Source organism: Coregonus clupeaformis, chromosome 12 (genome assembly GCF_020615455.1).
Source record: "Coregonus clupeaformis isolate EN_2021a chromosome 12, ASM2061545v1, whole genome shotgun sequence".
NCBI lineage: Eukaryota > Metazoa > Chordata > Actinopteri > Salmoniformes > Salmonidae > Coregonus > Coregonus clupeaformis.
The window spans coordinates 48,696,578-48,713,640 of NC_059203.1; the positions used below are offsets into that span (position 1 = coordinate 48,696,578).

General features: G+C 43.2%; 1 protein-coding gene across 1 annotated transcript in view; it reads left to right on the plus strand.

The window, feature by feature from the left end:
* The window catches only part of LOC121578349 (metabotropic glutamate receptor 4-like), a 303,853-nt gene that overhangs the window by 151,452 nt on the left and 135,338 nt on the right, over window positions 1-17,063 (plus strand). The window contains exon 3 of the mRNA XM_041892671.2: window positions 504-720. Coding sequence (XP_041748605.2) covers window positions 504-720 — 217 coding nt within the window. The remainder of the gene's footprint in view (window positions 1-503; window positions 721-17,063) is intronic.

Consider the following 17,063-nt stretch of genomic DNA (forward strand, 5'->3'; position numbering starts at 1 on the left):
TTTAGAATTCATCTTCCACTCAACATTGGTAAAACATGACAAGGATCCAGAGAGGACATGGTGCCAACAGATAGGGAGACACAATCCTGAGTCGGTGTCTCAGTCCAATGGCTGCCCAGATAGGTTTGGTATGGGTCTGTGGTGGGTGTTTACTTGGCAGCAGGATAGCAATGGGTCAGATTGAGTGTGCCTCTGAGCTTGCTGCCCATGATAATGAACCACCTAGCTGTGGATGAGATGGAAAGCTGGATCCAGCGGGAAATCAGAGATGTTTTTAGTTTCAGGGTTCCCTTCCCATAGTGTCACACCCACAAAAATAGGACGGTAAGTCATCAATTCTTGCACACACTTTATCAAACCCCCCCCATTGTCTAAAGGAGACCCCTGCAGTATGTTTGCTGTTCCGCTCTCCCTCCGTCCCCACCCCCTTCCTCCTCCTATGACTTATTTGCCTCTTTTCCATCTTAACTCATCCCTTCTTCCCTCTCTCCCTCTCTCCTCAGATCCCCCAGGTGAGTTATGCCTCCACGGCCCCGGAGCTGAGCGACAACACACGTTATGACTTTTTCTCGCGCGTGGTGCCCCCAGACACCTACCAGGCACAGGCCATGGTGGATATTGTCAAGGCCATGCGCTGGAACTTCATCTCCACTGTGGCGTCGGAGGGGAATTATGGAGAGAGCGGCGTGGATGCCTTCATACAGAAGTCTCGAGAGGACGGTGAGTGGGTTCTCTGTGCTTTTGTTTAGTTCATTCATCATTCCTCTTGCCATATAAACTGAAGATCACTCAATAGAAGATGGCCCCTAGTGGTACAACTGACCTATTTTCTGTGGGTTTGTCTTCTGTACGTATAAATCCATATAAATTCCACCCAAAACAACAATTTGCACCAATACATTAACAGATCAAGGATAGTACAGTAGTGGTTCTCACAAACATTTGAATGTGTGTGGAATACTAACTTCAGATATGGAATATACACTATCTATTCACAAAGTATTAGGACACCACTTCAAATTAGTGGATTCGGCTATTTCAGCCACACCCGTTGCTAACAGGTGTATAAAATCAAACACACAGCCATGCAATCTCCATGGGAAAACATTGGCAGTAGAATGGTCTTACTGAATAGCTCAGTGACTTTCAACATGGCACCGTCATAGCATGCCACCAAGTCAGTTCGTCAAATTTCTGCCCCGCTAGAGCTGCCCCGGTCAACTGTAAGTGCTGTTATTGTGAAGTGGAAACGTCTAGGAGCAACAACAGCTCAGCCGCGAAGTGGTAGGCCAAACAAGCTCACTACCGAGTTCCAAACTACATCTGGAAGCAACGTCAGCACAATAACTGTTCATCAGGAACTTCATGAAATGGGTTTCATGGCCGAGCAGCCGCACACAAGCCTAAGATCACCATGCGCAATGCCAAGCGTTGGCTGAAGTGGTGCAAAGCTCGCCGCCATTGGAATCTGGAGTGATGAATCACGCTTCACCATCTGTAAGTCTGACGAATGAATCTGGGTTTGGCGGATGCCAGGAGAACGCTACCTGCAATGCATAGTGCCAACTGTAAAGTTTGGTGGAGGAGGAATAATGGTCTGGAGCTAGGCCCCTTAGTTCCAGTGAAGGGAAATCTTAACGCTACAGCATACAATGACATTCCAGATGATTCTGTGCTTCCAACTTTGTGGCAACAGTTTGGGGAAGGCCCTTTCCTGTTTCAGCATGACAATGCCCCCGTGCACAAAACATGGTTTGTCGAGATCAGTGTGTAAGAACTTGACAGGCCTGCACAGAGCCCTGACATCAATCCCATCGAACACCTTTAGGACGAATTGGAACGGCGACTGTGAGCCAAGCCTAATTGCCCAACATCAGTGCCCGACCTCACTAATGCTCTTGTGGCTGAATGGAAGCAAGTCCCCACAGTGATGTTCCAACATCTAGTGGAATGCCTTCCCAGAAGAGTGGAGGCTATTATAGCAGCAAAGAGGGGACCTACTCCATATTAATGCCCATGATTTTGGAATGAGATGTTCGATGAGCAGGTGTCCACATACTTCTGGTTGTGTATTGTATCATAACTTTAACACTGTATCGCAGTGCTAGCTGTGCCACTAGAGATCCTGGTTCGAATCCAGGCTCTGTTGTAGCCGGCCGCGACCGGGAGACCCATGGGGCGGCGCACAATTGGCCCAGCGTCGTCCAGGATAGGGGAGGGAATGGCCGGCAGGGATGTAGCTCAGTTGGTAGAGCATGGCGTTTGCAACGCCAGGGTTGTGGGTTCGTTTCCCACGGGGGGCCAGTATGTAAAAAAATATATATAAAAATAACTAACTGTAAGTCGCTCTGGATAAGATTGTCTGCTAAATGACTAAAATGTTTTAAAAAATGTCCAGTGCCTTCAGAAAGTATTCATACGCCTTGACTTATTCCACATTTTGTCTTACAGCCTGAATTCAAATTGGATTAATAAGAAATAAAAATTAATCACCCATCTACACACAATATGCCATAATGATGAAGTGAAAACATGTTTTTAGAAATTGTTGCAAATTTATTGAGAATGAAATACAGAAATATCTAATTTACATAAGTATTCACACCCCTGAGTCAATAAATGTTAGAATCACATTTGGCAGTGATTACAGCTCTGAGACTTTCTGGGTAAGTCTCTAAGAGCTTTGCACAACTGTGTGCACATTATTCTTAAAGAAATTCTTCAAGCTCCAGTGTATATTTTGCCTTGTGTTTTAGGTTATTGTCCTGCTAAAAGGTGAATTTGTCTCCCAGTGTATGTTGGAAAACAGACTGAACCAGGTTTCCCTCTAGGATTCTGCCTGTGCTTAGCTCTATTCCGTTTATTTTTATCCTAAACAAATCTCTAGTCCTTGCCGATGACAAGCATACCATGATGCAGCCACCACCATGTTTGAAAATATAAAGAGTGGTACTTAGTGATGTGTTGTGTTGGATTTGCCCCAAACATAACGCTTAGTATTCAGGACATCAAGTTAATTTCTTAGCCATTTTTTTTGCAGTTTTACTTCAGTGCCTTATTGCAAACAGGATGCATGTTTTGGAATATTTTTTATTCTGTACAGGCTTCCTTCTTTTCACTCTGTCATTTAGGTTAGTATTGTGGAGTAACTACAATGTTGATGATCAATCTTCAGTTTTCTTCTATCACAGCCATGTAATGTCACCATTGGACTTACGGTAAAATCCCTGAGTGGTTTCCTTCCTCTCCGGCAACTGAGTTAGGAAGAACTATCTTTGTAGCGACTGGGTCTATTGATACACCATCCAAAATGTAATTAATAACTTCACCACGCTCAAAGGGATATTCAATGTCTGCTTTTTGAATTTTTACCCATCTTCTAATAGGTGACCTTTTTTGCAAAGAATTCGAAAACCTCCCTGGTCTTTTTGGTTGAATCTGTGTTTGAAATTCACTGCTCAACTGAGGCACCTTACAGATAATTGTATGTGTGGGGTACAGAGATGAGGTAATCATTCAAAAATCATGTTAAACACTATTATTGCACACAGAGTGAGTCCATGCAACTTACTATGTGACTTGTTAAGCAAATTCTTACTCCTGAACTTATTTAGGCTTGCCATAACAAAGGGGTTGAATACTTATTGACTCAAGACATTTCAGCTTTTCATTTTTAATTAATTTTACACATTTCTAAAAACATAATTCCAATTTGACATTAAGGTGTATTGTGTGTAGGCCAGTGACACAACATTTACATTTCATCCATTTTAAATTCAGGCTGTAACACAACATGTGGAAAAAGTCAAAGGGTGTGAATACTTTCTGAAGGCATTGTATATCTTCGGCTACCGGGGGATTTGCTGAATATCAAGTGAACAATAAAACTGTCCAGAGATATAAATCTGTTGCATAGTAGGAATGTGGCCTCAATATATAAATTAATACTATAAGTCTGTAATAATTGATGGTCCACTTATGGCCTCAAGTGGATTTTGAATGCATTGTGACTACATTGAGCTCTGAAGTTGGTGTGTCATGTTTATTAGTAGAATGAGGCTATACAGTATTTTGAGAAACCCTTCCTTGTACTCAGAAATTCTGAGCAGGAGCATGATGCTGTCTGGTTCACTACTCTTTACAACAGCATATTTTTCTTTTTAGAGGAGCTTAGGTGTCAAGTGCCCTGTCACCTCCATCTTATACAACTGCCTAACAACAGCTACCTGTTTTTTCCTCATCTTTTTATCAATATGTGACTGCAAAAGAACAAAGTGATTTTTGTGGTTAAGTGTTCAAGTCAATCACCTCAGCCTCAGTGTATGATGAACTATTCCACACCTCTAATTCCATTGCTATTAAAAACAGTGCCGTAAAACATCCACTCCATCAGATTTTTGTCTAACGTCAACTCGGTCAGAGTGCTGAAAGATCTGATAGAATGATTTTGTTTTATTGGGGATTTTCAAATGAATAATTTTCCATATTTTACAAATGTTTCTTTGGAAGTTTTATTTTCAGAGGGCAAAAATATGTCTGCTTTGAGTATCTGTTGTCAACTCAGTCAGTGGCTTGTCAACTCCGTCAGTAGCTAGGTTTCCATCCAATTGGGACAGATTTTCATGTGAATATTAAAAAATAAGCATAAAAACAATGATGCACATTTTCCCACCAGAGATGTGTTTCCATCAAATTCACTTGGTGCAGATACAAGTCTGTGCATGATGATGTACTGCATATAAAAATACCTTTTGTGGTTAAATTCTCATGTACCGAATAAAAAATAGAGGTTAAATGGGTTTCCATCGCATTTTCAAATCTACTGAAAAACATGCCAATCTAGAAAAACATGCCAAAATCCTAACGGAATTAGCTCTGGATCATTTACTAGTGCTAGCTCTGACTTTGCACCTAAACCCACTTTACATTTGGTCATAGTTCTTCCCTCACAGTCATCAAGGAATTCAGATTTAGTGGTGTGCTTATTGACAAAAATTGCAATGCATTACACAATCTGTCATTATACAATGGGTGGGTTAATCCTGGATGCTGATTGGTTAAAACCACATTCCAGCCGGTGTCTATTCCACAAGTTACCACTGGCTAAAGCTATGATGTTGAAATGCCTATTTATCGGTTCCATCTCACTGCACAATCCACTGTCTCATCAGCCCAGCCAGGCAATTTATAAACTTGATCTCCACTATAAAAAGCTTCTAGACATGATCTCCCATTTCTTTTAGACTAACATTTATATCTCAACAGCGGAGATTTGTATAAACCTTGCTGTCTGTCTCTCCGACATTTGCAACATTGTTTCAATATTGAAATTCAATCTCCAGCTGTCCTATAGTAATGAACATTGTTTCAATATTGAAATTCGATCTCCAGCTGTCCCATAGTAATGAACGTGTCGGGAGTCGGGATGAGACAGACAGGCAGACAGCTTTTCTCAGCCAGTCGAAATCATGAAATCAGCTGGCATAATTTTTATGGATATATACAAAGAAATGTCAATAGAAACAGGTAAAACAAAACAAAATGCAGCTAGTTTGCTGTCTTTTCAGCTTCAGTTTGAAGTGATTGTGTTAGCTGTGTTGTTGGCTAGCTCCTCTGAACAACAGTGTCCTGACGAGAGAGCACATTTTCTATGCCAGGTGAAATCGCACATCATTAGCTCATTGTTATGGATGTATCCAAATAAATGTCACTAGAAAACAGCTTAAACAAACGCAAATGCAGCTACTTTGCTGTTATTCTGGCTGCACTGTTTGATGTGACTGTAAATTAGCCGTAGTTGGCTAGCTAGCAAGCAAGGGATAAGAACGTTGCCAGCCAGTATGGCAATGGATCATTTAGAACAAACGACTGGATCGTGTCCATAGATACAGAACAAAAATACTTAACGACTGGGTTGCGTCTCTGGCAACCGAACCGATAGAACGAATGACCAGCCGGCTTTGGTAGCAACCTTAGATTTGTGTCGGGACCATATCTCGTGGAAGGATGAAATAGTATTAATAAATTCATCTTAAAAAAATATATATACAGTATATGTTAGTCATTATTTTAATATGTTGGTAACCCGTTGTATTAAAGTGATAATGCCCTCGAAGCCGGTGTTTGGAGGATATATTTGCACGGATTGCCGGCCCTCGACTTCGTCGAAACAGCAGGAGATATAATCAATAAACTAGGTTTAATTCAAGGAGAGGTAACAAGGGAACAGAAAATCAGTAAAAGATAAATTGGTGTGTCCTAACACATTAGGCATTTCAGTACACCACAACCAGGTGATTATAAGTGTAAGGTAAATTATGCCAAAAGGTATATTATGTTATTATATTATAATATTTAGGTAATAATAAATCATAATACATTGCATATGCATGTACAAAGTGCTTTTCTAGAACCCAAAGTAGACGCTATACAATAATGCAACATTAAGGTAATGGGTTTTACATACTGTAGGTTCATCATGTTCCAGATGATTTTACAGTAACAATACATTTCACTATGACTAGCTGTCACACTACAACGGTACAATGTTGTTCTCTGTGCAAAGAATTGCTGCGAAATTATAGGGTTGTGTCAAGACTATTGAGCAAAATGATTGATTAGGGTTTTGTGTTGGAATCCCTTGGCCATCTATCTCAGTCAAGCAAGCCTCAAATTTAGTTCATACAAGCTGGCCTGGATAGCATAATCAGGTTAAGTTGTGTAGACATTGTTCTGCTCAACATACACACAAACAAATAGGGATGTCTGCACCTATTGCAATACAGATGGCACATTAAAAGCTACAAACAAAACAAAATACAAAATAATCTCCTGAGCGAAAAAGTGACTCAGATAGTGGTCAATTTAAGATCCCTATCTCGTTCCCTCCCCAGTACTCCACTCCTGGAGTTTCTCCCAGTCAGTCCAGTGAGTATCCAATTAACTTATTTGTACTTGGCTGAGTAAGCAGAACGGTAATTAAATGTAGGTGACCTTGGGGTGTCCTGGGGCCGTTGCATACATTTCACACTAAATATCTGCGTGCACCATTTCAGAAAATAATACGTATGTCTAAAAATATTGCTTATTATAATCAGGCCCGTCCTAAAACTGCGTGCGTGAATGAGCATTATAACTCTGCCTGGAAAATGACCTCCATTCGCCTTTTATGGTGACAATAACACCCTTTATTTGCTTTATTTGGAACTATTGGAATTGGGCAAGTTTCTAAAAGAAAGAGCAATGGCACATTTGATCAAATGTTTCTGGAGGTGATTGTCACGCCCTGGCTCTAGGGACTCTTTTATGTTGAGGGTGTGTAGAGTCTATGTTTTGTGTTCATTGTTTCAGTTTTTAGTTCATGTGTTTCTATGTTGGCCGGGGTGGTTCTCAATCAGAGGCAACGTGAATCAGCTGTTGCTTGTTGTCTCTGATTGGGAACCATACTTAGGCAGCCGTTTGGGCATTTGTGTTTGTGGGATCTTGTTCCGTAAGGTTTGTGTATTTACCTAGGACTTCACGTATCGTTTATTGTTTTTGTTCGTATTGTACATTCAATAAAAGTATGTACGCCTATCACACTGCGCCTTGGTCCGCTTCATCATGTGTCAACGATCGTGACAGAAGATCCCACCTCGACTGGATCAAGCAGCGTGACAAGGAGAGAGGATGGACTTGGGAGGAGATGAGTGCGAGTCTGGCAAGAGGGATGAAGGCCTTGAGCACGGGGGAGAGACACCCCCAAGACATTTTTAGGGGGGGGCACATGGCATGGACGACAGGGCTGCTGGAGGCAGATAAGGGGTGAGTTTGTGGACGAGGAGAGAAGGCCACTGGGTTACGGGAGCCATTGGTGATTAGAGAGAAGGAAAGTGTAGAGGCACGGCGAGAGGTACTGAAGTGTGTTGCCAGTCCGGTCCGGCCCGTTCCTGATCCCCGTATAAGGCCAGTGGTGTGTGTTCCCAGTGCAGTCCGGCCTGTTCCTATCCCTCGCACCAAGCCTGTGATGCACGTCGCCAGCCCGGCCCGGCCTGTTCCTGCCCCTCGCACCAAGCCTATGGTGCGCGTCAGCCCGGCTCGGCCTGTTCCTGCCCCTCGCACCAAGCAAATGGTGCGCGTCGCCAGCCCGGCCCGGCCCGTTCCTGCTCCCCGCACCAAGCCAATGGTGCGCGTCGCCAGCCCGGCCTGTTCCTGCCCCTCGCACCAAGCCAATGGTGCGCGTCGCCAGCCCGGCCCGGCCTGTTCCTGCTCCCCGCACCAAGCCTATGGTGCGCGTCGCCAGCCCGACCCGGCCTGTTCCTGCTCCCCGTACTAAGCCTATGGTGCGCGTCGCCAGCCCGGTCCGGCCCGTTCCTGCTCCCCGCACCAAGCCAGTGGTGCGCTTCGTCAGTCCGGTCCGGCCCGTTCCTGCTCCCCGCACCAAGCCAGTGGTGCACTTCGTCAGCCCGGTCCGGCCCGTCCCTGCTCCCCGCACCAAGCCTGTGGTGCGCGTCGTCAGTCCGGCACAGCCCGTGCCCGTTTCACCGGTGCCTGGTCAGGTACCGGTCAGCTGCTCCACACCGGAGCCTAAGCAATCCACTCCACCGATGTCCAGTCCAGCCCCAGCCAGCGGGACCAGACCAGGGGCGCTACGGGGGGGTTGTTGGACGGTGGTGGTCAAGCCCGGAGCCGGAACCGCCTCTGAGGAGGAATGCCCACCCGGCCCCTCCCATGTTGGGTTATGTTGTCGCAGTCCGCGCCTTTGGGGGGGGGGGGGTACTGTCACGCCCTGGCTCTAGGGACTCTTTTATGTTGAGCCAGGGTGTGTAGAGTCTATGTTTTGTGTTCTTATCCTGAGCAATTAGGGTTAAGTGCCTTGCTCAAGGGCACATCGACAGATTTTTCACCTAGTCGGCTCGGGAATTAGAACCAGCAACCTTTCGGTTACTGGCACAACGCTCTTAACCACTAAGCTACCTGCCGCAAGGCCACCTTGCAAGTATAACGTCACTGAGCCTATTCTAAAGTGTTTTATGAGTTGAAGAACACAAATGGGAGGAATCTTAGACCATTCCTCCATACAGAATCCTTCCAGATCCTTGATATCCTTCGTCTGCGGTTATGGACTGCCCTCTTCAATTCAAACCACAGGTTTTTAATGGGTTTCAAGTCCAGAGACTGACATGGCCTTTGCAAAATATGTGTTCTTGGGGTTATTGTATTGCTGAAAGATCCACTTGTGGACAAGTTTCAGCCTCCGGGCAGAGGCAACCAGGTTTTTGGCTAAAATATCCTGATATAGGTAAAGTTCATGATGCCGTTGACCTTAACAAGGGCCCCAGGACCAGTGGAAGCAAAAAAAGTCCCATAACATCAAAGATCCACCACCATATTTTACAGTAGTTATGGGGTTATTTTGTACTCATGCATTCTCATTTCAACGCCAAACCCACCACTGGTGTGCGTGGCCATAGTGCTCTATTTATATGAGCTTCTTGCATTGCTACTTTGGAAATCAAGGCCAGAAAAGGTGAGGAATTTATTCTGCAATGGTTATGAAAATAAAATGTATAGGAAATAGATTCCTAAGTTATTTTAGATTCCAAAATAAAACACAGATTTCCTCTCTTCTCACTAACGGCAATGGCTCCTTTAAACATAAAAAAATGTCAGTGTTCGGACAGTGTTCTCTTAATAATATTACTTTTTGTGGTAACAAGTCATATAACAGAGTACTGTTCCAATTTTAGTAATAATATTACAATTACTGATCAATGATAGGTTACTTTTGATTGATCTTCAAAGTAGTAGGCATGTTGTGTAAATCAAATGATACAAACCCCCAAAAAATCCATTTTAATTCCATGTTGTAAGGCAACAAAATAAGAAAAATGCCAAGGGGGGTGAATACTTTCGCAAGCCATTGTAATAGCTTGTTTTTGCAGTTCTCCAAATAGCATTTTAGAGTTTTTAAAAAATTGTATAGAAATCCACCCCCCCCACACACACACATATATACATTGTTTTATCCGCCCCTAAAACCCTCACAAACTTCTACAGATGCACCATTGAGAGCATTCTGTCGGGCTGCTTCACCTTCTGGTACGGTAACTGCACCATCCTCAACCGCATGGCTCTTCAGAGGGAATATCATTAAGGACCTCAGCACCCGGGCCACAAACTGTTCATTCTGCTACCGACGGTACAGGTGCATCAGATCTGTGACCAAGAGGTTTGGAAATAGCTTCTATCACCAGGTCATCAGACTATTGAACAGCCATCACTAGCCGTCTACCTCCCCGTACTCTGTCCTGCACCCTAGGGACTCACTCACATAATGCACACACACGCACGCTCACACACACACATGCAGACTCCTGCACTCACATACGCCCATACTCACAAACACACGTACATACACAAAACACTCGAACAGCCAACGCTGCTATCCCATGTTTATAGAGACATTAAACACTGGACACTTTGTTTCTTTTATACTGTTTTTCACACTGTGTATATGCTGTATTCTCGACATAGCTCATTCTAATATACTGAAGAAAAATATAAAACGCAATATGTAAAGTGTTGGTCCCATGTTTCATGAGCTGAAATTTTCCATATGCACAAAAAGCTTATTTCTCTCAAATTTGGTGCACACATTTGTTTACATCCCTGTTAGTGAGCATTTCTCCTTTGCCAAGATAATCCATCCACCTGACAGGTGTGGCATATCAAGAAGCTGATTAAACAGCATGATCATTACACAGGTCGACCTTGGGCTGGGGACAATAAAAGGCCACTCTAAAATGTGCACTTTCGTCACACAACACAATGCCACAGATGTCTCAAGTTTTGATGGAGCATGTAATTGGCATGCTGACTGCAGGAATGTCCACCAGAGCTTTTGCCAGAGAAGATAATGTTAACTTCTGTACCATAAGCCCCCTCTAACGTCATTTTAGAGAATTTGGCAGTATGTCCAACCGGACTCACAAACGCAGACCCCATATAATCACGCCATCCCAGGACCTCCACATCCAGCTTCTTCACCTGCGGGATCGTCTGAGACCAGCCACCCAGACAGCTGATGAAACTGAGGAGTATTTCTGTTTATAATAAAGCCCTTTTTTGGGGAAAACTCATTCTGATTGGCTGGGCCTGGCTCCCCAGTGAGTGGGCCTGGCTCCCAAGTGGGTGGTCCTATGCCCTCCGAGGCCCACCCATGGCTGCACCCCTGCCCAGTCATGTGAAATCCATAGATTAGGGCATAATGAATTCATTTCAATTGACTGATTTCCTTATATGAACTGTAACTCAGTAAAGTTGTTGAAATTGTTACATGTTGCATTTATATTTCGGAAAGTATTCAGACCCCTTGACTTTTTCCACATTTTGTTACTTTACAGCCTTATTCTAAAATTGATTAAATTGTTATTTTTTTCCTCATCAATCTACATACAATACCCCTTAATGACAAAGCAAAAACAGGTTTTTAGTCATTTTTAAGCATTTATAAAAAATTAACTGAAATATCAAATCAAATTTTATTTGCCACATGCGCCGAATACAACAGTGAAATGCTTTCTTACAAGCCCTTATTCAACAATGCAGTTAAGAAAAATAAAAGTACAAAATAAAAATAACAGTAGGAAGGCTATATACAGGGGGTACCGGTACAGAGTCAATGTGCCACGGCACAGGTTAGTCGAGGTAATTGAGGTAATATGTACATGTAGGTATAGTTAAAGTGACTATGCATAGATAATAAACAGAGAGTAGCAGCAGCATAAAATAAGGGGTGAGGGGACAATACAAATAGTCCGGGTAGACATTTGATTAGCTGTTCAGGAGTCTTATGGGTTGGGGGTAGAAGCTGTTAAGAATCCTTTTGGACCTAGACTTGGTGCTCCGGTACCACTTGCCGTGCGGTAGCAGAGAGAACAGTCTATGACTAGGGTGGCTGGAGTCCTAGTATCACATTTACATATATCACATTTACATAAGTATTCAGACCCTTTACTCAGTACTTTGTTAAGCACTCGTCTCCCAGTCTCTGCCACTGAAAAACATCCCCACAGCATGATGCTGCCACCACGCTTCACCGATGGGATGGTGCCAGGTTTCCTCCAGATGTGACGCTTGGCATTCAGGCCAAAGAGTTCAACCTTAGTTTCATCTGATTCCTTTAGGTGTCTTTTGGCAAACTCCAATCAGGCTGTCATGTGCCTTTTACTGAGTGGCGGCTTCCGTCTGGCCACTACCATAAAGGCCTGATTGGTGGAGTCCTGCAAAGATGGTTTTCCTTCTGGAAGGTTCTCCCATCTCCACAGAGGAACTCTGGAGCTCTGTCAGAGTGACCATCGGGTTCTTGGTCACCTCTCTGACTAAGGCCCTTCTCCCCTGATTGCTCAGTTTGGTCGGGCGGCCAGCTCTAGGAAGAGTTTTGGTGGTTCCAAACTTCTTCCATTTAAGAATGATGGAGGCCACTGTGTTCTTGGGGACCTTCAATGCTGCAGACATTTTTTGGTACACTTCCCCAGATCTGTGCCTCAACACAATCCCGTCTCGGAGGTCAACGGACAATTCCTTCAACCTCATGGCTTGGTTTTTGCTCTGACATGCACTGTCAACTGTGGGACCTTACTTAGACAGGTGTGTGCCTTTCCAAATCATGTCCAATCAATTGAATTTACCACAGGTGGACTCCAATGAAGTTGTAGACACATCAAAAGGATGATCAATGGAAACAGGATGCACCTGAGCTCAATTTCGAGTCTCATAGCAAATGGTCTGAATACTTATGTAAATAAGGTATTTCTGTTTATATTTGTAATAAATGTGCAAATATGTCTGAAAACCTGTTTGTTCTTTGTCATTATGGGATATTGTTTGTAGATCGATGATCCATTTTAGAATAAGGCTGTAACTTATCAAAATGTGGAAAAAGTAAAGTCTGAATACTTTCCGATTGCACTGTATCTACTACTGTATATTGCATTTTTGTTACACTGTTTATACACACTGCATGTTAATATACTGGATTCTTGACATAGCTCACTCTGATATCATGTTATTTGGGTTGTTAATTGGATTCATTCTGACTTTTCTTGATTTTTTGTTTTTGATTATTTGTTTGACATTTGAACTGTGTACGTGACCAATAAACTTTGATTTGATTCATGTGTAATAGCCATCAAATGCTGATGGGAAAAAGTTGTAGGACAGGAGCAATGCTAAGAGATTATTGGGTTTGGGGCAGGGATATGGATGACAATCTGTTACTTTAGTAGCTGATCCATGTGTAGGTGGGACCTTAAGCAGACATGTCTGATCATATACAGTACATTACAGCATCATTGTCTAATAGAGACTATAAATAATACATATTAGATACCTCTCACTCTGAACAAAGTTTCTTTATTTTCCATTCAATATAAACCTTTACAAAGGTTAGCCAGAGGTTATTCTAATACACTTCCCAGATAGACTTGAGCTGGATCATGTGCCAAGAGAGTGAGCAGAACAAGCTAATCATCTGAGTCAGCTACCACATCAGCCACCTGCTTGGACCAAAACTACTTTTACCCCTGGAGCTGAATACTTTCTGAAGACAGGAGCTACGCATGGCAGGTAGGTGATTGTTGTCAATGTGGGCTGGGTGTACCCCCAGTAAACGGTCTGGAGAAGGACATTAGTGTCCCTCAGCCTCCCCCTCTTTGGCAAATACCAGTCCGGGTGAGCAGCTGTTCGTCACCTACACACATTGACCCTGGGCTTGACTTCACATACTGGGAAAGAGGATGGGCATAGGAGGAAAGAGATGGCGGGACATCAAACATTCAGATATCAATTAATATTATCAGTTTAGGATTTAAGGATTCATACCCAGTTTGGATTCCTTTGATAACCCTCATGTTGCAATTTAGATGATATTCGATAATTTATGACTTGAGCTAATGGGATTCCATTTTCACCAGCTGAGATGAATCTGTGTGAAATGGTTTCTGAGCAACAGAAAGACCTGGTTGGGTAATAACGTAAGTCTGGAAGTAACAGCAAATAGCAATAGAAAGTGTAGTATAGATACTGGCACACAACCCCATGACCCCTCCACTGTGGGACCTGCAAAAATGCGTGTGTGTGTGTGTGTGCACCTGCATGTGCCTGGGGGACAGTGAGGGTTGCTTGTGAGAGAGGGTTCTTAAATAAATTTATAGAATACTGGCAAGTTGGGACACAGGAAGGGCACAGCAGTGGTAGTAAAGTGTAGGCTATTAGGACCAAATCTCTGGAGAGCCATCTTTGACTGCAGACATGACACTCCTCTTTGGTGCAGAGCTCTTGATTACTGTTGAACCATGCCTTAAGAGATGTAATCGATCAAGTTAATGAAACACAATGTCAGTAAAAGGCCCTAATGAGATTCCAGCTAGCCAATATGCTGTCTGACATCAACATGAGAAACTGTCCTAACGGAGTCACTGTCTACGTGTGTGCAAAATCACTAATGTTGTGCACAGGGTTGTTTCAGAACATGTTCAGAATCTATATGGAAACAGAAATAAGCAACTGAAGCTATGGAGGTCAATATATGATGAGGTCAATATATTTTTTGTCATAATGTAGAAACTGTATTTGGGTTGTTAATTGGATTCGTTTGGACATTTCTTGAATTGTTGTTTTTAGTTTTGTATTATTTGTGCACTTGTTTGACATTTTACTGTACTGTTAAGAGCTACAGTAGTAACACAAGCATACACCCCACTCACTCTGCTGCACATATCAGCCAACCAGACGAATATTGATGATGTAAATCAAGTGTTATCAAGTGTTAATCAAATGTTATGCTGCTGTGGCAGTACATATTTAAACTAGGTAGCTAGCTACACACACTCGTCTCGACCGGTGACCACATCTCAAGCCATGCATGTTTGGATACCGAGCATGCGCAATCTCTGTACAGGGCAGACTGGGAAAAAGGCGCAACCTGGGTGAGTGAGCTCTGTACAGGGCAGACCAAAAGGCATAACTTGATGACGTCATGACGATTTGCTGGCAATGGGTTAAGAACAACGACGACAAAACTTTAAACAAAAAATTATAATACCAACACCCAAAAGGGTGCTTGGCGAGTGGGATGGCAAAGGGACATGTGCGTGGCACTGTTTGCCTCCTATCTGTGCACGTGACTGACGTCAGTTAAAATAATATGACTATAATTGTTGGGAATATTAAGAGATCAAAATAGGCTCTGACTGGCTGGCTGTGGAAGAGATCCACAGTAAGCGGGCCCCCAATCAATCGGGTGCTCCGTCGTGTGCATAGGAATGCAGTTTCGATTTGATTTGTGGGTATTAAATTGCAATTACCAACAGGAGAGACAATCAATTTGGAGGGGAAGAAAAAGCCAAAGCGCAAAAAATGAAACATATTAGAGGGTGGAAAATTCAGAGACAATTGGACCAATCCAAACAGGGAATGGTGATACGACTCTGAACGTCCAGGCTACTGGGACAATGATAATGTAAACAAGACTTGGAATAGTATGTGTGCGTTTGTACAATATGCATGCATGGACGTGTGTGTGTGTGTGTGTGTGTGTGTGCTCGTTTTATAACAAAATCCAGGCACACTTGTGTGGGTGGCTTGTAGGCGGAAGTGAAAATGTTTTCCATTGCAATAAAAATGTATTAAGGAAAGGGAAGAGTTTTTGTGAAACCGAATCAGAAGATTATGGAAATTGACCAGCTCATGCAACTAATCTGGAATACAATTACACTGTCACCAACTCCTTCTCATTAGAACAAATTGATAGCGCTTTTGTAAAGGGGATCTGATATAAAGCTTACACTAATCATGTTTGAATGTCTTCATATCGTTAATCAAGCAGGACAATTCTTATTATACTGAACAAAATATATACGCAACATGCAACAATCAAAGATTTTACTGAGTTACAGTTTAATAAGGAATCAGTCAATTTAAATCAATTCATTAGGCCCTATGGATTTCACATGACTGGGAATACAGATATGCATCTGTTGGTCACAGATACCTTAAAGAAATATAGGGGTGTAGATCAGAAAACCAGTCAGTATCTGGTGTGACTGCCATTTGCCTCATGCAGCGTAACATCTCCTTCGCATAGAGCTGATCAGACTGTTGATTGTGGCCAATGGAATGTTGTCCCAGTCCTCTTCAATGGCTTTGCTAAGTTGCTGGATATTGGCAAGAACTGGAGCACGCTGTCGAACACGTCGATCCAGAGCGTCCCAAACATGCTCAATGGGTGACATGTCTGGTGAGTATGCAGGCCATGGAAGAACTGGGACATTTTCAGCTTCGAGGAATTGTGTACAGATCCTTGCGACATGGGGCCGTGCAATATCATGCTGAAACATGAGGTGATGGCGTCGGATGAATGGCACTACAATGGCCCTAAGGATCTCCTCACAGTATCTCTGATAAGATGCAATTGTATTTGTTGTCCGTAGCTTATGCCTGCCCATACCATAACCCCACTTTGTTAACAACATTGACATCAGCAAACCGCTCGCCCACACAACATCATCTGCCCGTTACAGTTGAAACCGGGATTCATCCCATGAAGAGCACACTTCTCCAGTGTGCTAGTGGCCATCAAAGATAAGCATTTGCCCACTGAAGTAGTCATTCAGGTCAAGACCCTGGTGAGGGCGATGAGCACGCAGATGAGCTTCCCTGAGACGGTTTCTGACAGTTTGTGCAAAGATTATTCAGTTGTGCAAACCAACAGTTTCATCAGCTGTCAGAGTGGCTGGTCTCAGACCATCCCGAAATTAAAGTAGCCGGATGTGGAGGTCCTGGGCTGGTGTGGTTACACGTGGTCTGCGGTTCTGAGGCCGGTTGGACATATTGCCAAATTCTCTAAAACGATGTTGAAGGCATGCCAATTGCATGCTCCCTCAAAACTTGAGACAGCTATAGCATTATGTTGTGTGACAAAACTGCACATTTTAGACTGGCCTTTTACTGTACCCAGCACAAGGTGCACCTGTATAATTATGCTGTTTAATCAGCTTCTTGACATGCCAGGTGGATGGATT